At 38.5% G+C, this 27964-nt stretch overlaps 1 protein-coding gene and 1 long non-coding RNA gene across 4 annotated transcripts in view; one reads left to right on the forward strand and one right to left on the reverse strand.

Moving 5' to 3' along the window:
- The window catches only part of ASB3 (ankyrin repeat and SOCS box containing 3), a 123625-nt gene that overhangs the window by 23400 nt on the left and 72261 nt on the right, over positions 1-27964 (forward strand). Inside the window, exons 2-3 of one of the 3 annotated variants that reach the window (XM_054476183.2) lie at positions 1103-1311; positions 15638-15796. In XM_054476183.2, the coding sequence (XP_054332158.1) occupies positions 1103-1311; positions 15638-15796 (368 nt within the window). Of the gene's footprint in view, positions 1-1102; positions 1328-15637; positions 15797-27964 lie in introns of those variants that run through there. The other 2 variants (XM_054476189.2, XM_054476188.2) reach the window with 2 other exon arrangements.
- LOC134737858 (uncharacterized) lies at positions 106-27176 on the reverse strand. The gene is made up of 4 exons (XR_010123247.1): positions 27050-27176; positions 25617-25686; positions 9461-9852; positions 106-5772 (listed from the first exon to the last, which is right to left on the reverse strand). It is a non-coding gene; the product is annotated as an uncharacterized LOC134737858 (long non-coding RNA).

The raw sequence follows: 27964 nt of genomic DNA on the forward strand, positions 1-27964 counted from the left end.
TTGAAAAATTTTGAATATACAGAAAACTCAGATAAAAAGAGTGTAATGACCAATACCTTTCATCTAGATCCAATAATTACCATTTTGCACAGTTGCTTTACTTCCTTTTTACTTTATTTATACTTTTAAATGGAAAACATTTGAAGTTGCATGTGTTATGACATTTTACTGCCACATACTCTACATGTGTCTTATAAGAATAAGGACATTCATCCTAGAGCAAGTTCCCTAAAAAAAAAGAATAAGGACATTCTCCTAATAACTGTGATGCCATTATCACATCTAAGAAAATTAACAATAGTTATGTAATCAAATACGTATTCCATATCCAAACTGCTTCATAGAGTCACTAACAAGAAATTGTGTCTTTGAAAGAGTCACATGAGAGCTATACTGGACTCTGACTGGAGGAGAACTTGAAGTGAGCATTGGAGGGAGATGATGTGGGCAAGAACTCTGTTAAGAACTTTCTGGGCTATGTAGGAAAACCGGGCTCATTTCTTTGTGGTGTTCTCTGTTGGTTTCAGTATGCTCAGTCAGTGGGTCTATTTGGTCAAGCATAGAAAACCTGAGTGTTTAACCTCTTCTGGAAAGGACAAGCAGGTGCAAGAAGACTAGAATAACACCTATCTTTCACTGCTTTTCTGGCCTCTTTGGGTTTAGTTGTTTCCTATAGAGGGCTATATATTGAGGCTGAGCATTGCTGGTAATTGAATGGCCATCTCTGCATAATGTAGTGTACACTGGGGATTAAGCAGAGGTGCTCTTATCAATGGAGCACCAAAGAGTGCGTTGTGGTGGGGTATGAACAGGAGCAGAAGCCTACTCCTCAAACATTTCCAGAGGAGAAAAGATAGAACACTTAAAAGTCCCTTCATGTTTTTAGTGGGAACATTTTAAGGAATTCCAATATGCCAAACAGAGAAACTTCCTGCTTTAGGCACCAGCAGAGACTGTGGCATGGCAGTCACTTTCTGTATTGTGGGCCCTTCTTTGTCAGTCATGTGAGAGATATTAGACAGGCCCACCATGATTTGCTGACCTCTAGGAGTGAAGTGTTGTTTTATTGACTATAGTATTATCCTTCTACCTTGTTTTGTAGACTGGTCAAACAAATGGATTTTACAGAGGCTTACGCGGACACATGCTCTACAGTTGGACTTGCTGCCAGGGAAGGCAATGTTAAAGTCTTAAGGAAACTGCTCAAAAGGGGCCGAAGTGTCGATGTTGCTGATAACAGGGGATGGATGCCAATTCATGAAGCAGCTTATCACAACTCTGTAGAATGTTTGCAGATGTTAATTAATGCAGGTAAAGTAAATTCAAGGTACGGAGGCTTTGCCTACAAGCTGGATTAATAAAACATAAAAAAAGTATAATACGTAACTTATTAACAGTAGTATTTGTTTCCCTTTCTATAGTCATAAAATAACTGCCTGAATTTATTTATTAAGGATAGTAAGATTGCCTGCCTTGGATTCAATTAGTATGATATTCTAGTTGGACATCTTATATGGAAGTGCCTCTGTCTGGCCTCTTTTTATTGACTGAGTTAGGTGATATGGGAGAAGTAGTCTGCTGCTTGAATTTAAGCATTTGGTAGTTACTGGTCATGTTTATTCTTTCTTCCTTTACCAAACAGAAAGAGCAATTGTACTGAAATTGAGGATGTGTTTTGATTGAATTAGTCTTTTTCTTTTTAAACACTTTTTAATACTTTTGGGAATCTTCACAACTACTTAGCATGAGACAAGATGCCTGCCTTCCTGATGCTTTTTCTTGTCAGGGGAAACATGACAAATATCTAAACAATTAAACAAGATAATTTAAAAAGGTAAAAGTGTTATGAAGAAAATAAAACAAAGTAGAGATAATAAAACAGATGGGATAGAGAAAAATGGTGTGCTACTGCACATCTCTTTACACCTCTGCATTCAGTGACTTCATGCTTGGGATCAGCCATGGTAGGAGTATTTACACCACAGAAATAAGCCAGTGCTACAAACCAGTGCTATAAACTGGGCTTTCTTCCCTCTGGACAGCTAGTTATTCAATGTTAACCAGCACACTACTGAGTGAAGGGCATTGACTAAAGGCGAGATTCTGACATTTAGTAGAGAGGGGGTAGGAAGAAAACAGATGGTGACTGAGCATTGCTTTGTAATAGTCATTGTGCCACATGCTCAATTTATCTTCTTTATCTAATATTTATAAAAGTGATGTTAGAGGCAGTATTATCCTCATTTTATTGGTGAAAAGACCAAGGCTCAGAGAAGCTGACTTGTGAAAGGTTACATAATAAACTAGGGTATTTGATTTGAACCCATTTCTCTGACTCTAAAGCCCCCTTTTTTTTTTTCTCTCATACCGTGCTTCTAACATTTAATTGAATTTATAGCATTCAGTAAAACTGAGGTTGACTATAATACTCTGCATTGTAACACTCAGAACCAATTTCATTTCATTGATCATGGAAATTCAGACCCTCTTCCCTGCATACTTATCATCACCAGGTATAGGTCCTTAAAATGTAGACTTCTGGGTCCATAGCCCATCAGAACTACTAATTTGTTACCTGCTGGACGGGAAAGGAAATAATCTTTACGTTGTTTTTGGTAGTGGTAGGTTTTTTTCTGTTGTTGTTTTGTTTTTTTCTTTTTTTTGTCTTAACAGGTAAGAGATGGTAAGGCTAAACTTCCTAGATCATAATGCAGGAAATTTGTCATGATTGTTTTTAAAATCACATGTTCAAGTGTCTAGTGTCTATTATAGTTGAGTGTTTGACGATACTGGAAAAATAGATGTTATTCCTCTAATTTCAAACACTTAAGATATGTTTTCAGAATCTGTTTGAAGTTAACTATAAAGCTTGAGTTCCCAAACTATTTGTAGTAACAAAGACATGAGTTCGAATATCCTTTTCTAGGCAGAAAGCTCATTTCCAATATACTGTTACATCTCTTCTTCATATTGGAATAGCGTAGTTTATGTTACAGATTTTTTTCATCTGCTGAGTAAACTTGGGCATGCTTTTGACTAAAGGCATTTGAACTGGCTGTTAAATTCATCTCTACAGTTGTCCCGCCGTATCCACAGAGAATTGGTTCCAAAATGTCCGCCGACACCAAAATTCATGGATGCTCCTCAAGTTCTGCAGTCTGCCCTGAAGATAGGAAAATGTCCTATACACACATACAAAAAGTCAGCCGTCTGTATCTGTGGGTTCCACATCCCACAAATGCTATTATCTTCCATCCCAGTTGGTTGAATCTGCAGGTGCAAAACCCATGGATACAGAGGCCCAACTGTATTTCCTTTTTTTCTGAGACAGAGTCTTGCTGTGTCGCCCAGGTGGGAGTGCAGTGGTGCGATCTCAGCTCACCGCCACCTCCACCTCCCAGATTCAAGCGGTTCTCCTGCCTCAGCCTCCCAAGTAGCTGGGACTACAGGTACACACCACCAATGCCTGGCTAACTGTCTCACTTTGTTGCCGAGGCTGGTCTCAAACCCTTGGCTCAAGTGATCCTCCTGCCTTGGCTTCCCAAAGTGCTGGGATTACAGGTGTGATGCACCACACCTGCTGTCTTTTATTATATAATTTTCTTACTTCCCTGAGGTTTATCTAATATTGATACACTGTCAGAGATTCCTAAAAGATAATTAGTGCACCAAAATAAGAAGGTATGTAGGCCTACAAAATAAAATGGAAATATCTGAAATGGTTAGAAGAGTTTTGCTTCACTGTCTCTTCAGTTTAGATTTGGAATCCATTCTGAGTACCATACATGGTCTTCTGACTCAAGTTGGAGAAGAGCGTTCAAGTGTGGTGTAGATTACATAGAAGTTTAATATGCATACATATTTTTGTATTTCTTGTGTATCTCATTTTAGTTTTCTGTTTAACATATTAGCACAGGTAACAAATTTGCTTGTCTTCTCTCCTGTATTGGAGGTTGGGTGTAGTGGGTGTTGAGATTTTATGAAGCTTGTCATCCTGGAGGGCAGTAATGATCTTCACTGACAATTAATGCCATTCAATAATAAGTCATTTGCTGACTAAAAGTCACTTAAAAATCTTTTAATTATTAAGCATATAGCTAAAAAATACTTTTATTTGGCTAATAAATGATCTAGCTCATAGTATTTTTTATTACTTCATGTTAAATAAGAAAATATGCACTAATACTGGGCACAGTAACAGATGCTGAAGTTCCTTAGACAAATAAATCATTGTAGCATAGCGATTAAGAGTTACGGTCAGATGGACCTGGATTCTAGTGACTCTACCATTTTATTGGTGTGACTTTAAACAGGTTTTTTAACCTCTGAGTGGTTTAATTTTTTCATCTGTTAGATAGAAATATTCCATTGTTCCAGCTCAGGCCAGAAACTCTGGGCCATCATTAATTCCTTTCTTTTTCTCATATTTCTCATCTAGTCAGTCACCAAATTTGTGTTATGTGTATGTCTATATTTGTGTGTATGTATACACACACACATACAGTCAGATGACTTCTCATTACCATTAATATCCTTATCAGAGCCACATCTCTTGTCTGCGTTGCTATAATAGCATCTTAACAGATCTTCTCTATCTGCCATTGCTCCTTCTCCATTCTATGACAGGCCACCCTCAATATATTAGAGGGATCATTTTAAAATGTAACAGACCAAGTCACTCTTCTGCTCTCTTGAGTGAAAACACTTGCGTAGTATTTCATGGTAGAGATGTAATGTAATTTATGTAACCATTCTCCTGTTGATAGACATTTTGTTTGTTTCCTAAAGTTTTGCTGTTGTAACTAGTGATTCAGTGAACATCCTTATGTATATATCTTTGTCCACATGGGTAAGCATTTCTGTACGATGGAGTTTTAGAAGTGCAATTACTGTTTGATAAGTTAGAGTTTTCTGGAGAAATAGAACCAATAGAATATATATAGATAGACAAGAGGGGATTTACAATGGGAATTGGCTAATGTAATTATGGGAGCTGAGAAGTCCCATGATATGCTCTCTGTAAGATGGAGAACCAGGGAAGCTGGTGGTGTAACTCAGCCTGAGTCTGAAGGCCTGAGAACAAGGGGAAGTGATAGTGTAACTCTCAGTCTGAGGCCAAAGGACTGAGAACTGGGGTGTGGGAGGCCACTGGTATAAGTCCTGGAATTTGAAGGCCTGAGGATCAGGATCTCCAATATCCAAGGGCAGGAGAATATGCATGTCCTAGCTCAAGAGAGAATGAATTCTCCCTCTGCCTTTTTTTTTTTTCATTTGCAAGATTAATAGAGTGAAAACAGAGCCCCCATACAATGGGAGGGGACCCAAAGGGGGTTGCCGCTCCCTGCTCGAATGCGTGAGTTTATATCCTGATCATTGTCCCTCCCTCTGTGCTCTCAGGCGATATATGATTTGACTATTTCTTTACCTTGTGCTGTAGCCTAATTTGTATTTTAGTGAGCCCTCTTTACTACCTGATTGGAGGAAATCCAGCTAGTCCTGTCTCTCAGTTCCCCCACTCAACAGTAAAACCCAAGTGCTATTGGGGAGGTTGGCCGACGACTGCTCTTAAGTGCTTTCTGCTGTATTGGGGCATAGTAGGGGTCGTGCAGTTGAGATTTCCTCAGGAGGAATGCCTTCGATGTTGTTAACATCGGAGCATGGGCTAGCAGGCTGTTCCAGGGGTCCGCAGTAGATCTTAGTCACGGACTGCATCTGGGGGTCCATTTGAAGAACGATTTGTAGTTTTACAGCTTTGATTCTGGAAGAGACAAACTTAACAAGGAGATTAAAGATACAGGGATTGAAATGTAGGCCTGAAGTGCCAGGGATTATTTCTTCGGCACACTTCACAGGCCCTGACTATCTGCTTGATAGTTTTGAAAAGGCCTGGTCCAGTAAATAATGATTTGGCCATCTGATGGGTGCTATCAATGCCTAAGTGAAAGGTCTAGTGAAGGGTTTTAAGTAATTTCCATTGGTTAGCTGCAGGCAAAAGTATTTTTCCTTCTTCAGTGGCTAGCCATCCTGAGGGGAGGAAGCTATGTCCTCTTGAGGTCCCCCATTCTATTTCTTCTGCTGAGTACTGGGCCTTGATTTCCTGGAGGGGATTACCCCATACTAGGGGTCCTTCTGTAAGCATTTCTAATGGAGGGTCCTACCTTGCAACTCTTTTGGCTTTAATATCTGCTTGGTGGTTCCCTTCTACTTCTTTTCTTTTCTTTCTGATCACCCCGGCAGTGTAAAACTGCCACCTCTTTAGGTTTCTGTACAGCCAAAAATAATCTACTAATGTCTTCCTGATGTTTGATAGGTATTCCCTCGGAAGTTAGGAATTTCCTTTCTCTCCATATTGTTGCATGGGCATGGAGAGCTAGGTAAGCATACTTAGAGTCTGTATATATATTTACCCTTTTTCCTTCTCCTAATTCTAGTGTATAACGGCCCCTGTTTTTCCTAGGATGTCGCTCCCTAGCAAAGGAGTGGGACTTTCAGGCGTAATTACAAAGGCATGTGAAAAGAGTAAAGTTCGCCAGTCACAACTTAGTGGCTGGGAGAAGTATATAGTGACTGCCTGTCCTAGGATCCCCTTGGATAGTGACAGATCTGGAGGACAGTTGTCCGGGACAGGAGAGTAAGACTGAGACAGCTGCGCCAGTGTCCAGGAGACAGTTAACCTCCTGGCCCTCAATGGTCAAGCATACCCAGGGCTCTGTGAGGGTGATGGCATGGGCTGGCCCTTGCCCCGGGTACCCTCAGTCCTGCTGCTGGATCATCTGGTTAGTGGCTTCTGACTCAGAGGACCTTCATCCCCTGGGGCAGTGGGCCTTCCAGCGATTCCCTTGACATAAGGGGCATGGACGAGGGGGCGGCTTATTTCTATTCGGACGATCTTTTTTAAAGTGTCCTTGTAAACCATACTGAAAGCAATCCCTGTTAGGCATTCGATTTGCTCAGCCTTTCCCTGTTCCAGAGCCTTCAAAGTCCGTTTGCCTGAAGGCCATGACTAAAGCGGTGGCCTTTTTCTTATCCCATTTGTCCTGTTCTGCCTGCTCCTCCTGATCTCTGTTATAAAAAACCAAGGTTGCCAAGTTCAATAGGGTTTCTAAGTTTTGCTCCGGGCCTCAGGCGGACTTTTGAAGTTTTGTTCTAATGTCTGCAGCTGACTGAGTGATAAACTTATCCTTTAAGATTAGTTGGCCTTCAATAGAGTCAGGCGACAGAGAGGTATGCTTTCTCAGTGCCTCCCTTAGTCTCTCCAGAAAGGCGGTAGGATTTTTCTTCCTTTCCCTGTGTTATAGTGGACATCATTGAGTAATTCATAGTCTTCTTCCTAGTTTGCCTTAGCCTTCTAGCATGCAAGTTAGCAAATGTCTGCGGCACCAATCTCCATGTTCTGATTCTGCGTCCCATTGAGGGTCTACACTGGGAACTGCCTGCTGGCCTGTGGGGAATTGTTCTCTTTTCTCTGTTGTCATCCTATCATTGACCTGACTGAGATACCAGAGATTGCCAAACTCTCGGGTTGCAGTTATGGCGGCTCTTCTTTCTTTTATGGTTAGTGTCTGATCTAGCAGTAACATTATATCTCTGTATATCAGATCAAAGGATTGTTCTAACCCTTGTAAAACGTCAATATAGCCATCAGGGTTATCTGAGAATTTACCTAGGTCTATTTTAATTTGCTTCAAGTCTGACAGGGAAAAAGGTACATACACTCTGGGCCAAATTCTCCAGAATACATCTTAGGGGCGTTTTTGCCTTGGGGGGAACGTGTCCCATCTGAAAAAAGAACATAGGGATGCCAACACCTCTAGTCATTTTCTGATGAGCATTAGCCCTAGAGCGTCCTCTGTGGTCCTAGTGCTTATTCCTTTCCAGGGTGTGTAACTACCCATGGATCTCTGCTTATCGGATTAGTTACGCTCACCAGTGTAGCAGTCCTGCACCCCTTTTCCCTCCTTTCTTGACCACAAAGAAAGGGGTCCGGGCTGCTGGATTCTAGTGGTCCTTTACCAGCATGCCCAACATTGCCTTTGTGCTCAAGGGTGAGTTCTAGAGCTGGGCTGAGTTCCTATTTCATAACAACCCAGCTGCCCCATCAAGATGCATTCACATAAAAAACAGTTCTTATGCAAATTCTTTTCAGAGAGGGTGTAGGTAACCTTTTGAGTTAGGATTGAGGTAGAGTTTTTGCCCACTAGGGCCTTTGTCCTTCTTTTCCCTTGTAGGAATATGCCCTAATTATTGATCTTAAACTTTTTGTTGCCCTGGATTAAGTCCTTGCGGGTACGAAATATGAGAGATGGATCCTGTTTATCCTATGTGCCTTTTTCCGTGGGTTACTGGGTTAAGGATTTTTGATAGGAAGGCTATGTGTTGTCAGTGATCTCAGTGTTTTCAGGCTACGCCCTTGTTTACCCTGACAACAAGGTAGTATTGGAGTGTTATAGAGTCACAGAGAAGACCTTCAATTATCAATTATAGGTTTTAAATTTACCCTGGCTTTTGAAGGAATAGGGCGCACTGTTTTTCCTTTACTACTTCTATCTCTCTTTTTCTCTCTCTCCCTCTCTTTTCTCTCTGTCTCTTCTCTCCTTGACTTACTTAATTCGCTTTCTTCCTGATCTATTATGTTGTCATAGACCCAGTTCCAGTTGTTAAAGTACTAGGTCATGAGTTTCAAGGCCCTGGCCAAGGAGCCAAGGCTTGGAGATTGTATTGCATAGGGGTAAGCTGGGTAGAAATCAGGGGAGGAGAGCATCTTACACGATGGGAGAGCAATTCTCCTAGCCATTTACAAACTTGGGGCCCTGGCAAGGGTGGTGGGGAATGGGTCCCACATAACTGCCCAGGTCGAGAGCTGTATATCTAAACTGGGACACCAGGGACAAGATTCCCTGGGTTCATAGCTTAGATGCCTAAGGACACAGCATAGAACTTCCTTAGATCCCTTTGGAGATACAACTTGCTCTAATACTTGGGAGAGGAAATGAAGTCTGAACCATTAGTACCTAGGAGGCAGGGATAGGAGGAAGTAGATTCAGAAGTAAGGAGAATTTTGGGCTACACTTTCAAGGAAGTCATGGTCGGGACCCAGGAGGTATGGGTCAGAAGGAAAGGTAGGGGCGCATGCATGGGCGACTGTTGAGTAGAGACTTCGGCTGCACCATGATCTCAACCAGCTAATGCCGGGAGTTTGGGATGACAGCTTTCTGCCTCTAGTCGGCCCTCAGCCTCCCCAGGAAAATTGAAAGCAGAAGCTGGTTCCAGGCAGACCAATGCTCCCAACCCAAAAGGGTTGGGGGTTGTTAGCCCTTTCCCAGATAGCCTCACACCTGAGTCTTAAATCTGGCGGCCACACTAATCATTTTTAACTGGCTGACAGGTGCCCGGTATTTTCCTCCAATTCTAAGGAAGGATAGGACAGAATAGCAAGCGAAAGTGGTCCAGTATTACTCACCGCTTTGGAGGTCCCTTCATGGTCACCAAAATGTTACCGGGGGATCCTTGTTCTTAGAGCTCCCAAGATGGTGGTAGGCTGCTTCCAAGATGGTGGCAAGCCTCTTGTTCTCTGACCTCGGGTTCTTGGCCTCACGGATTCCAAGGAATGGAATCTTGGGTCATGCATGAGTGTTACAGCTCTGTTCAGCTCGATTAGGATGAACCCCAGGCACTTAGCCTGTGCAGGAACAATGGTGAGCCTCTAGCCTGACTGGGAGCGGCAATGGGCACTGCCTTGCTGCATCAGAAGTGCAGTGGACACCCTGCCAGATCGGAGGGGTAGAAGTCAACGGCGGGTCTGCGACGACGGTGATCAGCAGTGGTGGACAGTGAGCGAAAGCTCAGTTCGAACTGGAACAAACACGGACCAGAGAGTGTGCAGTTGCAAGATTTAATAGAGTGAAAACAGAGCTCCCATACAATGAGAGGGGACCCAGAGGGGGTTGCCTGCCTTTGTTTTTTCTTTTGGGTCCTTAAAGGATTACATGATGCCCGCCCACATTGGTGAGGGTGGGTCTTGTTTATTCAGTCTGCTGATTCAGATGGTAATGTCTTCCTGAAACATCTTCACAGATATACCCAGAAATGTTTTAGCAGCTATCTAGGCATCCCTTAACCCAGTCAAGTTGACATGTAAAATTAACCATCACCATGCCAAGTTAAAATATTGATAGATACTGCTAAATTGTATGCTATGTTAATCAGGATTCTTTCAGTACTGAGCGAAAGAAACCTAGTTCAAACTAGCTTAAGCAAAGAAAGGGAATATAGTAGCTCAAGTAAATGTAAATCTGAATGATAGGTCTCTTCAGAGATTGCTGGATTCTGTTAGAATGATGTCATTAGACAGGCAGGATTTCCCTTTGGAAATTCTAGACTTACCTTATTTTTATTTTTTTAATTAAAATAAATTTTTTAAAGAGTTGGGGTCTTACTCTGTTGCTCAAGCTGTAGTACAGTGGTGTGATCATGGCTCATTGCAGCCTCCAACTCTTGGGCTCAAGTGATCCTCCCATCTCAGTCTCTGGAATAACTGGGACCACAGACATATACCATCACATCAGGCTAATTTTTTCATTTTCTATATTTTGTAGAGATGGGGGGGTATTACTATGTTGTCCAGGTTGGTCTCGAAACTCCTGGCCTCAAGTGATACTCCTTCCTTGGCCTCCCAAAGTGCTGGGATTACAGGCATGAGCCATTGCATTAGGCCTTGCCTTATCTTTAAAGAGCTCTTTATGTATTCTGGATATTAATCCTTTGGTGTTGTATGTGTTTTGGGTATTTTCTCGTCACTTTTCTTACGGTGTCTACTTTCTTTGTAATGCCTTTCAACCTCTTCCTCTTCACTGCCTTCTTCCATGCATCTTGTGTGCATTATGAAGTCTCTCCTGAGGGTTATCTGAGAAGTTTGCACATAATACAATTACTTGTATTGTGGAAATTATTTTATATCTAACCTTTTCTTATAATGCCTAAATAAAACATAGTAAGATGATATAAATTGTGTAAATGGTGTGGCGATATAATCTTGACATTTATTACACTTGTGATTGGCACGTAGTAAATTTGTCATCAAATTCTGGCTCAGCTGTTGAGAAATATTCCGGTCTTAATACTTAACCTGTCTCCTCTACTAAAAATCTTGTGGTTTTACTTTCCCTGTTAGAGTTTGCAGAAAACAAAAATAACGGTCTACCACCCATCACTACCGCTTTTATAAGAAGTAATAGACAAGTTTATTATTCATAAGTAAAAAGACACTTTGTGTCAGCAAACATAGGGTGTGGTTTCATTGGTAGTGTTTGGGCCAACTCTTGTCATTGCTACACAGGCGTCAGTGGCTGGCATTGGTTCAGCTGAGGTGGCTCTAATTCTCCAAGTATTCCCAGGAAAGAACTCACAAGTTGTGAAAGATCTGAAGTGCTCATTGTGTTTGTCCATTAAGAATGTCTTTAATACCCATACTGTTTAAAGTTTCAATAAGTAGATGAGAAGGAGAAGCCACTTTGCCTTCCTTTGAGGGTAAAGCGAGATTAAAACATTAAAAACAGTGAATAGGATGAGCCATTTCTTTTTCAAGAAGCCCCCCTGTAGAGAAGGGAAGAGAGTGAGAAGGTGGTGGTTGATGGTCCAGTAGTACAAGGTAGATAAGATCCCTTTGCTAAAACTCATGTATCAGTTTAAGGAAAGCAGTTTATCTTTGGAACTTTCAAAACTAATTTATAGTGGGTGCTGAAAATTTTCTTAAAATGATACTTTGGAGACTTTACCAAATTTGTAACAACTTTGACGGTACTTAAATTTCATATCTGTCTGCATTTGTATTTTACAAGAATTCAGACTATATACCTAATTCTATTGAACCCTATTGAGAGTTGGTCCAGCTAATTTATCCTCGTTTCACTTTTATGGAACCTGAGCCTCAGAGAGGTTTAAGTAATTGGCCCGAAGTGTAACCCATATTATTTCTAGCAGAGTCAAAGTTGCAGCCTAAATCCAACTTCAGATGTTATCTTCCTGGTCCAGTGATTTTAAAGTTAGCTTAATATCTTTTTTTCTATAGGTAAAATATTTCAAGATCTCAAGTTAGTAGTAAATTGACTTCAGTATTTCTCACCTGTGTGAGAAGTGCCTTTTATTTTCTTTACTTCATAGATAATGACACAGGAGATTTTATTTCCTTTTCCCAAGATGAGTATGTATACAAGTCACTAAGGGTGGCTTGCACTCAAGAAGTGGGAATTAAACTCTACTTCCTTGATGGAGTAGTAGTCTTTACATAAATTATTTGGAATTCTTCTACATGGGAGATTTATCTCTTCTTTCCCATTAATTTATATATTTAGTCATTTATATCTGCATGAACTCATTGTTACTTATTTTATACCTGTACTTTGGGTTACAATCTAATACAATGTAATTTATTTTGTTGCTCATATTGTTTTGGTCATAGGGTGCCCTTTCAGAGTGGCTCCTGTTGTCTCTTTTGCATGCCCCCATTGTTTGTTTTTTGAGCATGTTTTACTTTTTGAACCTACAGTATGCTCCGACTCTTTGTATGTTTCCCACCTCAGCCTTAGAATCAGCCATTTTCATAAGAGTGCTGGTTTCTTTTATGGGAGAATGATAGTGAAAACCAAGATCTAAGGCCAGGCATGGTGGCTCACGCCTGTAATCTCAGCAGTTTGGGAGGCTGAGTTGGGCGGATCACCTAAGGCCAGGAGTTTGAGACCAGCCTGGCCAACATGGCAAAAACACGTCTCTACTAAAAAAATACAAAAAATTATCCAGGCCTGGTGGTGCGCCTGTAATCCCAGCTACTCGGGAGGCTGAAGCAGGAGAATCGCTTGAACCTGGGAGGTGGAGATTGCAGTGAGCCAAGATCACGCCACTGCACTCCATCCTGGGCAACACTGTCTCAAAAAAAAAAAAAAAAAAGAGAGAGAAAACCAAGATCTGAGGACTGGGTGTGCTTGTTGCTACTGGACTGTCATTGATTTTAAGCCCTTTCAGCAGACAGATCTAGAACATATATTTATATATTATAACGCATGTATATATACATCTATAGTTGTTTCCATGTCTAGCCATCTGTATCTATATTAAGCTAAACATGAATTCATACTGATGTCTGGACTCTACTCCAGAACACATGGTTCATTCTAGCCTTCCCTCTTATGTGTAAACTTCCTCTCCAACAGTAAGCAACCTGGCCCCCAGATCTGCCATCTGTTTATTTATTTGTTTGTTCTTCGTATTCATGTAGAGTGGTTTCAGAATTGTTAATCTCTACTCCTAGAAACAACTTTACCAACTAGACTATAGTGTTTATGTGCAGTTCTTTTTGTCTTTAGTCTTACAGTTTTCAGTTATAACATCATTTATCAAAGTTATGTAGACCAGTGTCTTTTTTCTCTATCGCTCAGTGTGGTTATGACATATATTTGTAATCCAATTAGATTCTTTTGTCACAGTCTGCATTCTATCCTAGGATCACCCTTCCTTTTATCTCCTGGTTGATTTTTTTTTTTAAGTTGCATACCTTAAGGTTCACTCTTTCTGCTGTAAGGCATAATATTTAAATGGCCAGGATTAGACTTTATCTCTTTTTTTTCTTTGTAAGTGGAGGAGAACATCTTTTTTCTTTATAAGAGAAAGTTCCTTGGCTTCTGTAAATGTAACACCGGTCTAGGTCTCCTACGTTTTAGCGACCATCTTTCTTAGTCTCTTATTGCTTCTGTTGATTCCTTTCCCTGATGGGTACCTTCCTTTCTGCATTTGTACCAGGACCACATTACTTTACTTTTTCTAATTTTAAGACATGGTTTAATATATGGTAAGTCTAGGCATGCTTCAATGCTTGTCTTGTTCATTTTTCTAAATTATTTTTTACTCTTACCTGCCCTACTGACAGAGAGAGGAGACAGCCAAATGCTACCCAGGTCATTGTGCACAGGGGGCTTGCCTAAACATGCCCATGGGGGCGAAAAATTCCGTGCCTTAACACGTGCACAGAAAGGGAAATAAATCAATGTGGAGTGGCTCAGAATAAGTGGCTGCCTGTGCACTGGAAGAATGGGGTGAAGCCACTGGGAATTGTCACCTTATGCAGTGGGGAGGAGCCTGGCCTCTTCAGCTCATGTGTGGTGGTCTGGTATTCAATCTGTGGGGTGGGAACCTGTTGGCAGGACCCCCTTTTTTAGCTGAGAGCTTTCTTTTAGTAAATTCTGCTCTCCTCACCTTTCAGTGTATCCACATGCCTAATTTGTCCTGGTGGTGACACAAGAACCTGGATTTTAGCTGAACTAAGGAGCAAAAATTCCTGCATCACTACCCTAGCCTTATCAACTTGAGTTACTTTATCAAGTATAAAACAAGCAAACAGCTCTACTGGCATTTTTATTAGAATTGTATTAAATTTATTAATTATTTTGGGAAGAATCAGCATCTTTATAATATTGAAATTTCCCATTTAGGAGCCAATCTACTGATGTCAATTATCTATATATGTCTTTGTGTTCAAAGGTTTTCATGTCATTTGTATTCACAAAACTGTCAGGTTAATACATGAAATAAGGGTCATGTCTGACTAATCTCCGACTAATCTCAATAAACTACTTTGAATAAGAGTCAACTTCTGACTAATCTCTGAAACCCTATTTCTGTGATATGTCCTTTTAAAATATTACTACTCTATCTTGCCCTTTAGTCGTGCATCTGTGAAGTTCGAGACTATTTTCTTTGAATATATGTACTTAGAAGCTGTTACTGGGATATTATGGCTTAATCTACTTGTTTCATCCGTGAGTTACAATTACAAGAATTACTTAAAATAACTAGTTAGGAGCATTTGTTTCAATTCTGACCCTTCAAGAAAATGTTTAAGTTTTTTTTTTGATTTTCTGTTTAGTTTATTCCAGCTCGCAGAAATGTCTTCACCCTTCACTTTAGAGCCCATCCTTCTATAACAGGCATAGAATTTTATTGTGTAAATATTATTTGTATAATTTGAGTGTTACCAGAACCTTGATGTTTTCATAACAAATACATTTCAGAAACTTTAACTCATAAATTCCTTATTATATGTCACTGGTTGTGTTGGAGTGCATTTTATTCTTTTAGAACTGCAGTTTTCATTAACTATTAGACCATAGTCTTAAGTTAGAAAAGGAATATTTAAAACTGCCTCATGGTATTAGTTGAGTACAAGGAAGTGTAATGCTACGAGATCAGACCATTTCCCTTACAGAAATTTAAGAATAAAAAAATAAAATTGATGAATATTTCGATAAATTCTGTTTAAGCAAATCTTTAATGCTGCATCCTCCTCAGATTATTGCTTTTGTTGCCTTTCAATTTCTGCCACTCCTCTTCCCTTACTCACCAAAAATTAGAGAAGAGAAAATGGGAGTGAGTGGACAGGATTTGTGTATTAAGAATACCAAAGAGCTGTTCACAGTGGGATCTCTGTAGAACTTTTTCTTGATTTTCTAGAGTTTTAAATGGTGAAACCTGTCATTTATACATTACTTATATTTTAATAGTTCATTAAATTCCTCTTGGAATCTTTGCTTTTTAAAACCAGGAAATAGAAGTAATACCTTCTAGTTGATGGGCTTTGATTCTTCCACAGATTCATCTGAAAACTACATTAAGATGAAGACCTTTGAAGGTTTCTGTGCTTTGCATCTCGCTGCAAGTCAAGGACATTGGAAAATCGTACAGATTCTTTTAGAAGCTGGGGCAGATCCTAATGCAACTACTTTAGAAGAAACGACACCATTGTTTTTAGGTAAGTATGCTATTTGTGGTGCAGATGCAATTTTTCATCATTATTTTTTTTTGTTAAACTAAGCTTAATTTTTCCTTCAGCTGTTGTGCTTATGGTATGTTCTTTTGGCAACTATTACACCACTACTTCTTTGATTTTTGAAACTGAAAAGATATTTTTAAAGGTTTTGCTCTTGTTTTCTATTCTTGGGTGGTAGCTTCTGGGACGTTGTTTATTTAAAGTTGCAAAATCTGTTTTGAATTGTAGGCACCATCATTGTTCTCAGTGTAGTTCTGAAGACCAGGTATCACTTAAATTGTAGCAATAGTTGCAAGGTTACCTGTGAATGCTTTATATTTGCTTTTGCCTTTTCTTAACATTAAAAAATTAAGAAGCTTTTATGGAAGAAATCACCAGCTAATACTTTAATGCCAGTTAATGTGTTGCCTGTATGGATCACTGTTCAGACCTCTTCCATTACAGACTGTTTTTTAATTCCTTAAGGACGACAGCCAAATTCTAAATGACTTTCTTCCAATAATTGTCTTTTTTCTTCTTTTCCTCCTTTCTTCTATTTGATTCGATTTGTCTTCAGGGACATTGTGTCCCATAAAGTTTAGTGGAACATGAGAAAATTGAGTCAGTGAAGCATTTGGAATAGAATCAGTGCATCTGGACTATAGTTTTGGTCTTGCCACATGTAATTTGTATATTTATTTATTTACTATATGTTTCAATATGCTCACTTATAAAATGAGAGTAATAGTACCTATCTAGTCTTTGTTATTGGGCTGAGAATGAAATGAGTTGTCTGTGAAAGTACTTTTTTTTCTTGTGGACTTAAAAATATTATTTAAATTTATGTACTTTAGTAAAATTCATTCTTTTTAATATAACAGTTCTGTGAGTTTTGATGTATTCATAAAATTCTGTAGTGACAACAATCAAGATGCAGAACCATTCCATCACTCCTCAAAATTCCATCATGCTGCCAATTTTTAATCAATATTTTCCTCCCTCCCCCCAGCTCCACCCCTGACAGTGACTGATCTGTTCATATATATGAATTACTACATACCATATAGCCTTTGAGACTGGCTTCCTTTAGCTATCATGATACTTTTGAGATTCATCCATATTGTTGCATGTATCAATAATCCATTTCTTTTTGTTGCTGAATCGTATTCTATTAAATAGATGTGATTAAATAGATGTGATACAGTTTATCCATTTATCAGTTGGATATTTGAGTTATTTTCAGTGTTTAGTGGTTACGACTAAATCTACTATAAAGATTTGCAGACAGGTTTTGTATCAATATAAGTTTTTATTTCTCTTGGGTTAATACTTAGGATTGGTATGACATATGGTAAATATATGTTTAACTTTGGAAAACAAGTTGGAAGTTTTTTTCTACCGGTTTGCATTTCCTTCAGTAATGTTTGAGACTTTTAGTTGCCCCATATCCTTGCCAACATTTGCTATTGCCAGCTTTTTCTTTTTCTCTCTTATATTTTAGTAATTCTAATGGAGGTTTAGTAGTATCTCACTGTGGTTTTTATTTGCATTTTCCTAATTGCCGATGATGTTGAGCATCTATTCATATGATTATTTTCCATCTTTCCTTTTTTCCTCATTACTTTTGTATTTAGACATTTTGTTTTGAAATAATTTCAGACTTATGGAAATAGTCAATAACAGTACAAAGGTTCCTCATATACTTTTCACCCAGATTTTCTTCTTTTGCCAGGTTTGTCATTTAATTTCCTTCTTTGTATTTTTTTAATCCTTTTGAGATTAAGTTGTAGACATCACGCCCCTTTAGTTCTACTTTAGTGTGAACTCTTAAAAGCAATAAAATTCTGACTACCATATGATGATCGTAATCTAATCAGGAAGTTAACATGGATAGAATAGTATTATTTAGCCTACAGCCCTCATTCAATTTTTTCGTGAATGTCTTTTATAGCAAAAGAAAAAAAGATTTTGGTCCATGACGAATCCAAGATCACTTGTTATATTTAGTTGTTATGTCTCTTTGGCTTCCTTTAATTTGGAACAGTTTTTTAGTCTTTTATAATTTTAACTTTTTTAAGAGTTCAGGTCATTGATTTTGTAGAATATCCTTCGATTTGGGTTTGTCTGATGTTAATGTTAATTTATGAAAGTGCTTTGAATATGTGAAAAGTATTATGCACATGTTTCATGGCAGCTTTGGTTTAATGTAGCTTGGGTTTCCTAGAGGAGTGATTGCTTTTTTATATTAAGTTTCTTTTTTCCCCTGCACCTGCATTTAACCTACTTTGGATATTCTGTACAACTACAGAGGAAGCATTTATTGAGGCTCAGCTATATGCAGTCTCCATTCTAGTTGCTTTCCTCAAGAAATCGTCTATGTAGAGGAGTAAAAAAAGTGATTTTACAAGTTTGAGATTTTAAAAGGGAGAATAATTAGTCACCCTTGAATGACAGAAGACTTCATGTGCAGAGTGCTGTATTAACAGTAACAATAACATTTATTAAGCAGAGTGTATACTAAGCCTTGTGTGGGTGTTTTACATGACGTAGATAATTGGATCTTCACTATGATTCTGAGACATGTACTATTATTATTCCCACTTTTACAGGTGAGGAGACTTTAAAAAGACTGGATTTAGGAAGAGAAGAGCTATCTTTGAATCTTGATCTTGCTGTTGTCTGTGTTTTGGGTAGAAAACTGATTCAGTGAACTATTAAAAACATGTTTATTGACAAAAGGTTTCCTAATCACATACATTTGTGAAACACTATGTGCTATATCCGCCAGTGTAGAAAAACATGAAGACATTACATATGTGACTTATTGTGCCCACCCAGTCTGAAGTATCCACTGATCTCTTTATGCATTCTCTTTTAGTGTCATCACTGACTCCAGTTAATTATTATTCCCTTGTTTATTTACTGCTCCCTTCACTAGAAAGAATGTTCCATTAAGGCAGGGATTTTATTCACCTTGTTCACTGTTGTAACTCCCAAACTCAGTTTAGTGCCTGGTATATGGTAGGTGTTCAGTAAATTATTTGTTAAATAAAAGAATGAAGGATTCTGAGAAGACTTCTCTTTAAACAACATTTGTTTATCGCAGAGCTTTGAAACGTATTTGACTGTACTGTTCTTTCACTCTCGTTGTCCAGGCTGGAGTGCAATGGCGCGATCTCGGCTCACCGCAACCTCCGCTTCCCGGGTTCAAGTGTTTCTCCTGCCTCAGCCTCCCGAGTAGCTGGGATTACAAGCCCCCACCACCAGGCCTGGCTAATTTTTGTATTTTTGGTAGAGATGGGGTTTCACCATGTTGGCCAGGCTAATCTCGAACTCCTGACCTCAGGTGATCTGCCTGCCTCAGCCTCTCGAAGTGCTGGGATTACAGGCGGGAGCCGCTGTGCCCAGCTGTATTCTTTTTCTTTATGGAACATTTAGGAGTACCTCCAGGAACATTGATATTCCATGGCACTATTTGAGAAATGCTATTCTGGCCACATAGTTTACAGTTTCAAATTATTATTATTATTATTATTAGAGTCCCATTTATGAAATTCAGTATTGTGCCTACTTTTATTAGTATTTGGAGAAAATTAGAGATACAGAGTTTTTAGGGGTTTATATTTCAACATATAGTTAACTTGTACTTTTTTATGTTAATGAAGCAAGGGATGGGAGATAATTCAAACCAGTAAATAACTTTAAATGGCTTATTTTTAGTAGTAGGATTTATTTTTTTCTTTGGCAGTGAATTTACCATTTTGTAAATGGTAAATTTGTATTGACTAAGAAATAAATCTTTTGTATTGACTAATACAAAATACCGTGCCTGGCCAGTATAGTATTTAAAAAAAGGAAAGTAGAGTCTTAGTGTTTGTAAAAACATAATGTGGAAGGGCCAGGTGTGGTAGCTCACACCTGTAATCTCAGCACTTTGGGAGGCCGAGGCGGGCAAATCACCCGAGGTCAGGGGTTCGAGACCAGCCTGGCTAACATGGTGAAACCTCGTTTCTACTAAAAATACAAAAAATTAGCTGGGTGTGGTGGCACATGCCTGTAATCTGAGCTACTCGGGAGGCTGAGGCTGGAGAATCGCTTGAATCCGGGAGGGCGGACATTTCAGTGAGCCAAGATTGCGCCATTGCACTCCAGCTTGGACAACAAGAACTCTCTCTCAAAAAAACAACAACAACAACAAAAAAGAAAAACAGTGTGTGGAAGAATGGGCATATATACATCGGTGTTGTGTGTGGAAAAAAAAGGAATGGACATATGACTCTTTCGTTAGATAATATAGGCTTCAGTGTTTTCTCTGCATCATGAATAATAGGACAAACTTTAGCACTCTGCCTTGCTCACCTTTACCTTTTTTTATTTTTTGACGTAGGGTCTTGCTCTTTTGCCGAGGCTGGAGTGCAGTGGCAAAATCATAGCTCACTACAGCCTCAAACTATTGGGCTCAAGTTATCCTCCTGCCTCAGCCTCTTGAGTAGCTGGGACCACAAGCACTGCCACCACACCCAGCTAATTTTATTTTAATGTTTAATTTTTGTAGAGTTGGGGTTTTGCTATGTTGCCCAGGCTGGTCTTCAAGCAATCCTCCTCCCTTAGCTTCCCAAAGTGCTAGGATTACAGGCACGAGCCACTGCACTTGGACAATCTTTCTATCTTTTAAATAACCATATAGTGATTCCTGCTTCAGTCTATAATGGAAGAGTTTTTTAATTAAAACAAAATCCAAAATACTTCAAGGTTTGTATCAAACTACAAATAATTTCTAGATGACGAAGAGTAGCTGGACTAGTTGGACTTAAAGTGAGAAAGGAAGGTTAACCTGTCTAGAATAGCTTCCTTTCCCGTCTGTAGAGTTATCTTCCAAAACTGAAAATTTGGAATATGTTGTTTGAGGTATTTTGTTTCTCTGCCTCAAGGGAAGCTCTACTCTATTACATGTTGTAGGACCTGTCCTGATGGCCCAGTTACCACTAGCCTATTGCTAGAGGCTATAAAATATAAACCCAGAGGATCTAGGGGTAGAAAGTGAATATAGAACTATGTAAATCTCCCAGGTGACCGGAAAAGTTGTTGACATGAGAGGTGTGTTGGATCTGACTATGATTGAACGTAAAGCTAAATGGAGGGATTCTGGAAAGTCAACTACTCCACTGTTTGTAATGGGACTATCTTCCCTACACAGAGCTCACCAACATTTTAATAAAGATGAGCTTTAAAAGGGAACTCTTCAATTTAATGGCAGTAGGAATCAAAATGAGAAAACCTCACGAGAAAGGGGAAATTCAGGGACCATCTCATCTTTCTACATGAATATTGTCCTTCCAGAACATCTTTTTGCTAGTAGGTAGGTTAGAGTTTATTTTTTAACAAGGAGTCTTGCTGCCTTATTTCTTTTCTCTACCCTTGTCTTGTCCTTCCCCTGCTCTCTTTCCCTTCCCCTTGCTCCATATACACATAATAAATGTTCTAAGGGTAGGTAAAACTGCTTTGGAAATAAAAATATTCTTATTGATGGCTATAATAAGTTCTAAGTGAAAAATCCAGCTAATATTTAGGAAATAGATTTCCTTTTTATTTTGTTATATTCGGAAAACATTGGTAAATTGGAAGCTCAAATCCAAACCAGTGTGATTTCATAGAGCACTCCATGGGAACTGCATGGCATGTGCTTTTGGCTTTTGATGGATGGTTTTTCATTGTTTGTTTTTCTGAGTTTGCTTATTCTGTGTAATATTTAATAAGAACAGAATGTTTTATAAATAGTGTTGTGTGAGGCTGCCTATTTCAATATTTAACTGTAAAATGTGTCATACTTCAGCTCACATAGCATATCCTTTAACTTTGACTCTGCTGACATATTCCAAAATTGAACAAGCCACCATGTGATTCACTTTTCATTAGTGTCTTCATGGATAAGTGATCATTCATAAGGCTATTTTTTGATGTGCTGTGAATTTTGTGGTTTCACATTCATATCTCTTAATATATATTATGTTAATAAAACTTTGCTTTGGAGGTTTTTTTAGATTTTTCAACTGAAAGATTAATCATCTTCAGGGATTGTCATGTAAGCATTTTTACTTGAGGACATGTTCTTTAAAATACGGGTTTGAGTTTTCTTAGATTAAAAGTATGGAGTTTACTAAAGGTTACATGTAAAAAGTGTTAATTTCATGTTCTGGTTTTACTTTTGTTTGTCTTTTAGTTTTATGGTTCTTGATACAACTTTATATTATTCCTATGTTTTTTTTTAAATTTTTTTATTTATTTTTTTGAGACAAAGTCTCGCTCTGTCTGCCCAGGCTGGAGTGCAGTGGCACAATCTCGGCTCACTGCAAGCTCCGTGTCCCGGGTTCATGCCATTCTCCTGCCTCAGCCTCCCAAGTAGCTGGGACTACAGGCGCCCGCAACCACGCCTGGCTAATTTGTTTTTTTTTGTATTTTTAGTAGAGACGAGGTTTCACCGTGTTAGCCAGGATGGTCTAGATCTCCTGACCTCGTGATCCACGTGCCTCGGCCTCCCAAAGTGCTGGGATTACAGGCGTGAGCCACCGCGCCCGGCCACCTTTCTGGGTTTTAACACGATGTCTTTTAATTACTTTTTTTTTTTTTTTGAGACAGAGTCTCACTCTGTCACCCAGGCTGGAGTGCAGTGGTGCGATCTCCACCCACTGCAACTTCCACCTCCAGGGTTCAAGCGATTCTTGTGCCTCAGCCTCCCGAGTAGCTGAGCTTACAGGTGCCTGCCACCATGCCAGGCTAATTTTTGTACAGTTAGTGGCAATGGGGTTTCACCATGTTGGCCAGGCTGGTCTCAAAATCCTGACCTGAAGTGATCCGCCTGCCTCGGCCTCCCAAAGAACTGGGATTACAGGAGTGAGCCACTGCACCTGGCTTTTAATTCCTTAATGTAAGCAATTGTGAAACTAGAATATTTTTATCTTTCTGGTTTTACCTTCATATAATTAAATGTATTTATATAATGTGTTATTTTATTAGTCACATTTGATTAATAGATTTAAACCTCCAGCTTTTAAAGATGAGGAAATCAGTATCCTTATATTGTTCTTACATAACTCTCTTTCTTCCCTCACTTTTCCAACTTCTGTCAGTTATATTTGCATTGTTAGTGGGAATAACGTTTTGCATTTTGTTCTGGCATCTTAAATGCATCATTTAACTTTATTCTTAGTTCCACGGTTAAACAGCTTAGAAGTTTATCACCAGTTATTTTGGCATGTTTTTTCCAGCCTTGTTTGGTTAGCTAGATAATTCCTTTAACACAGTCCTCTAACAGGACCTATGGCAATACTATTCCCTGAGTTTTTACATGTTCAAAATTGAATAATTTGGCTGGGCACTGTTGCTCATGCGTGTATTCCCAGCACTTTGGGAGGCTGAGGTGAGAGGATCACTTGAGGCCAGGAGTTCGAGACCAGCCTGGGCAACAGAGCGAGACCACCCCATCTCTGCGGAAAAAAAAAAGTAAAAAAATTGAATCACTTAAATTGAATAATGATTCAAACTTGAACAGCAGTTTGATCAGGTACAAAATCCTTGAATTATATATCTTTCCTTGAGAACTTTCAAAATGATGATCCATTCTGTTCTAGAGTTGAAGTCTGAAGCTAGCCTAATTTTCTTCTCTTTTTTTGACAATACTTTTGCATGTCCATTCCTTATCAGTTTTCTCTGACACAGTGTGTGCACTTTCAATATGTAGACTTGGATATTTTAAATTTTAGTTAATCTTTCTGGAATTATATCTTTAAATATTTGTCTGTTCTGTTATTATGGTGGTGCTCTTGGGCCAGCGTGTTTACATGTTGGTATCTTATCTATTTTCAATGTTTGTTTTTTCTCTATTTTTCTTTCTCTGTGTTTTTGTTTTACTTTTCCTGTTTTTTTTTTAAGCCTCTATGTTCCTCTTCAGAAATGTCTATTCTCTCTAGTGTTTCTTTCAATTCCAATTGGATTTTTTATGATTGTTTTTGCTTTTCCCAGGTATTTTCTGAATTCAGTTTAAATTATATCATTTCCTGTCAGCCATTTTTTTACTGAGCACTTGTATTTCAGTGTTGGTGCTCTTTTCACAGAGACAATTGCTTCCTTAACTTCTTTTTTAAAATTTACAGCTGTAGATTTAGCTACAATTTTCCTTTGGTTTGTGGTAATATTTTTCAGATGAGAGGTTTTTGCTTTCTTTTGTTGTTGGTCTATTGTTTTTCTATAACTTTTCTTCCTTTATTCTTGTATCTTTGTATGGATTTGTGCTGGTACCTTTGTGATAATTCATCTTGGGAATATGTGAGTTTTTGCTCAATTAGCTGTTTTCAGGAGGTTTATAATAGGAAGGAGGTAGAGGCACATTCCATATTAGGGAGTTTTCCTTTAGACTCAGGATTTTTGGACATGAATTCATTTAGCTAGTATCTTTCACTAGCCAGTGGGGGTTGGCAGCCGTGGGATTTTTGCGGTACAGTTTCCCATTTGTGGTAGCAGAGATAGACCACTTTGTGTGATTCTTTTTTTGGATCCAATCCCTCTGATTTTCAGATTTCAACTGGTCCAGAGAAGTTCCTGCTGCTAGCCTGTGCATTTTTTCCTCGTACTTAGTTTTGTTCCTCAGAGGGAGCGCCTAACCTTTGAGAAGTGTTCTTTGCTAGCTTTTTCTTAGATGTGCAGCTGACACATCTGTCCTCTTTCTCCCACAAGTACCCAGGATTGATATTCGTTCTTTTGGAGCCCCTTTTACGAATTTTGATCTGGAGTTAAAAAATCTAAAACTAGAATTATAGTTTTACTAAAAATGGAGAGTGTGTTTTTATTTTATTTTCCTTGCTGATGTTGTATTAATTGCTTTTGGATGATTTCTAAGAAAAGTAAGGGGAAATGCCTATATTGTGCTACAATATTAAAATTGGAAGTCCATATTCATTTTTAAAGTAAAACAAAAATTCTTGATTTCAGTATTTTTGTAATAATTTGAATTCTAGTATATGGTAGAAATTAATAGACCTAGAGAAAATCTCCCTCAACCCCAGTCCATACAATACAATCTCTGTTCTAGTTAGGTACCATAGAGCAGTGCCATTCAAAATGTCAGTCGATTTATACAAGAAGCTTGAGCCATTATATAAATCAATATATTGGTTTCTTCATCAAGGAAGTTCTGTCTCAAGGAAAATGTCAGCTAAAATAAAGTGTGCTTAGGGACATAGTTGTTTACATTCTGTTCAAAACTTCTTCCCTTGTTGAGGACTGATAACAGTTTGCACATTTACAGCCAGTTTGTGACAATGTTGAGTAGCCCTGCTGTACAGCATGCCATGCCTTTGTGACTATCAAACTGGATTGTTACATGGTTAATGCAATTGTCTCTTCATTCTTCATGATTACTGGTGCCATTGGCCAACTAATGATATGTGATTATCATTGATTAGTATGGCTAAAATGGAAATGTTGCTCCTACATAAATAGGACTCTTTGGGATTAAGGATAGTCTGTCCATACACTTTTTCTTTGATAGGGAACTCCCAGAATATTTTGTTTCTCTAAGCCTTAGTATGGGTCATTCTTACAAGGTCGATCTAGTAAGGAGAATACTGCTGTATGAATGCTTCAAAAAGTTGTATAATTTCTGAAAGTAGTAGAATTACAGTGTTATAGCCCTAGAAGAAGGTGTAAGTTTAGGGATGTGTTACCTAAATCAAATGTTTCTTGACTCTGCTGCTGGGGAGACATATGGAAAAATAAACAATATATAATAGGATAGTGGAATTTTAGCTTTTTGTCTTTTAATACTTACATTTGATTGAAGGATGTATTTTTCTGGATATGGTCTCTGATGTCTAATTGGCCGTTAGACTTCTCCCTGTCTGTTAGAAACCATGAGAAATGTCAGTGATAACATGGATAATTGGATTGGGATATTCGCCACAATGTTTTTGTTATATCCCTAACATAATGAGTTTTGCCCAGAAGGTCATGGTTTTTCCCATCAGTATGCATCTTTAAGATTGTTAGCCACTGGGCAGACATGAAGAAATTCATAAAACAGAAATATAACTTTTTAGTATAATTTTAAAAAAATTCTATATATCAATAAAATGCTACATTTCAGACTAAAGATTCTAATAATTGTTCTGCTGTCTTGGGTATAAGTAAAGTGCTGGAAAAACATAAACTTGAAGATACATAGAATAAATGGACAACACTGGAGAAAAAAATCCTTTGTCGTAGCAATAATGGAGTTTCTTTTCTAGTGCCACCAGATGTCAGTATGAACACAGGACCAGAGAAATACTGCAGGAGATAAATGTTCTTACAAATGTTCTTTTTTTGGTTCATGAAAGAGGTGGGGAAAAAAGTTTTACATAAACTAGCTATACAATGAAAAGATAATTTTACTATTCAATTGTATAGAAAAATGAAATGCATAATGGAGAACAGAGTACATGTAGAACTCAAAAAAGTAGAGGTACAATTAAAAATGCATATATAATTCAAATGTAAAATTGAATATATAGATGATCTCTGCATAGCCAGCCATCCTGCTGCTATAACTGGAGGAGATGGACAGCCTGTGGTTAAACTGTTCGTTACAGACTTACTGACCATGTTATTTTTTAGAATTACTGTCAAAATCTGAGCCTCAAAATGAAAGACTAGGCTGGGTGTAGTGGCTTATGCCTATAATCTCAACATTTTGGGAGGCTGATGTGGGAGGATCGCTTGAGCCCATGAGTTCAAGACCAGCCTAGGCAACATAGCAAGACCTTGTCTCTACAAAAAATGGAAAATGAGCTGTGTGGGTGGTGCATGCCTGTAATCCCAGCTACTCATGAGGTTGAGGTGGGAGCATCGCTTGAGCCCAGGAAGTTGAGGCTGCAGTGAGCCGTGAATGTGCCACTGTCCTCCATCCTGGGTGACAGAGCAAGACCCTATCTTAAGAACAAAACAAAACAAACAAAAAAAGAAAGTATATTTTCTAGCTAATAGAGATAAAACTCACCTCACTGTAATTTTCATTTGGTACAGAATTGTGTTTATAATTGTAATTTGTACAAAATTGTTATAGTAATTCCCTAGAACTCATAGTCACATTAAGCATTTTTCTAAAAGAGCATTCACTAAGATAATTATATTAAAAAAAGTCCCTTAGAAAAAACTTATTCTTTAATGAATGCTATATTAAACAATGATCATTGTTTACTATTTCTAGTTAGATTTAGTACTTACACATATGTATAGGTCTACCATATTTCTCCCAGATGAGAGTCCCGTTTGTAGTTCTTGCTTTCATGAAATCTTCACATGGGGCTTTGCTTGTAACTGTACTCAATATGTTGCATGCCACAACTGAGTTGATTTTGGTCAAAAGTTTTGTGTGGGTCAAAGGCTGCTTCTAGTTTCTCAATTTCCTGTTTTCAAAAATATTTTGTTACCTAAGATATGTTTTCCCAGATTGCTTCATTTTTTCCTCTAATTTAGGACATGGAAAAAGATGTTTTTTCAAAATCAGAAAATGTCTCCCTAGAAATTATTGCTGGAAATGTTCTTATGCCATTCTTGCTTTCTTAAGCATTTACAATTAGAGATTTTTTCCATACTATATTATATGATCTGTTGTGGGAAAAGCAGTGTTCCTACCCTCAGAGGTTCTGGCTTTTCTCTTCTACTGTCTCAGCTGGAGTCTTACCTCTTTGGATTGAAGAGGGGAAAGTCTTTCTCCCATATCTCTGTGTACTCCAGACACTTGGAGCTCTGCCTTCCGAAGTGGGGTCTTTTATTTCATCCTTAATCTTTTTCCTTGGTCTCTGGTCTCTATTGGATACCATTTTAATACCAGATACTATGATTCTGCTTTCTTTTTCTTTCTAGGAACCCACAGTACTTTTCTAGCTTCTAGAATTGCACATTATCTTTCTGTCTTTGACACTTACTCCAAGACCTGCAACTGATCGCCTGGCTCTCTGTTTCCAGTGCTAAATGTGTATCTTGAAGACAGGTATGCCTAGTATTCTAGGTTAAATTTCAATTCAATGAAATTCTGATCTCTAGACCAGTGCTACCTAATAGAACTTGGAATAGTCCTATATCTACATTGTCCCTTATGATAGTCACTAGCCACATGGGACTCTTGAACACTTGAAG

Source organism: Pongo pygmaeus, chromosome 12 (genome assembly GCF_028885625.2).
Source record: "Pongo pygmaeus isolate AG05252 chromosome 12, NHGRI_mPonPyg2-v2.0_pri, whole genome shotgun sequence".
NCBI lineage: Eukaryota > Metazoa > Chordata > Mammalia > Primates > Hominidae > Pongo > Pongo pygmaeus.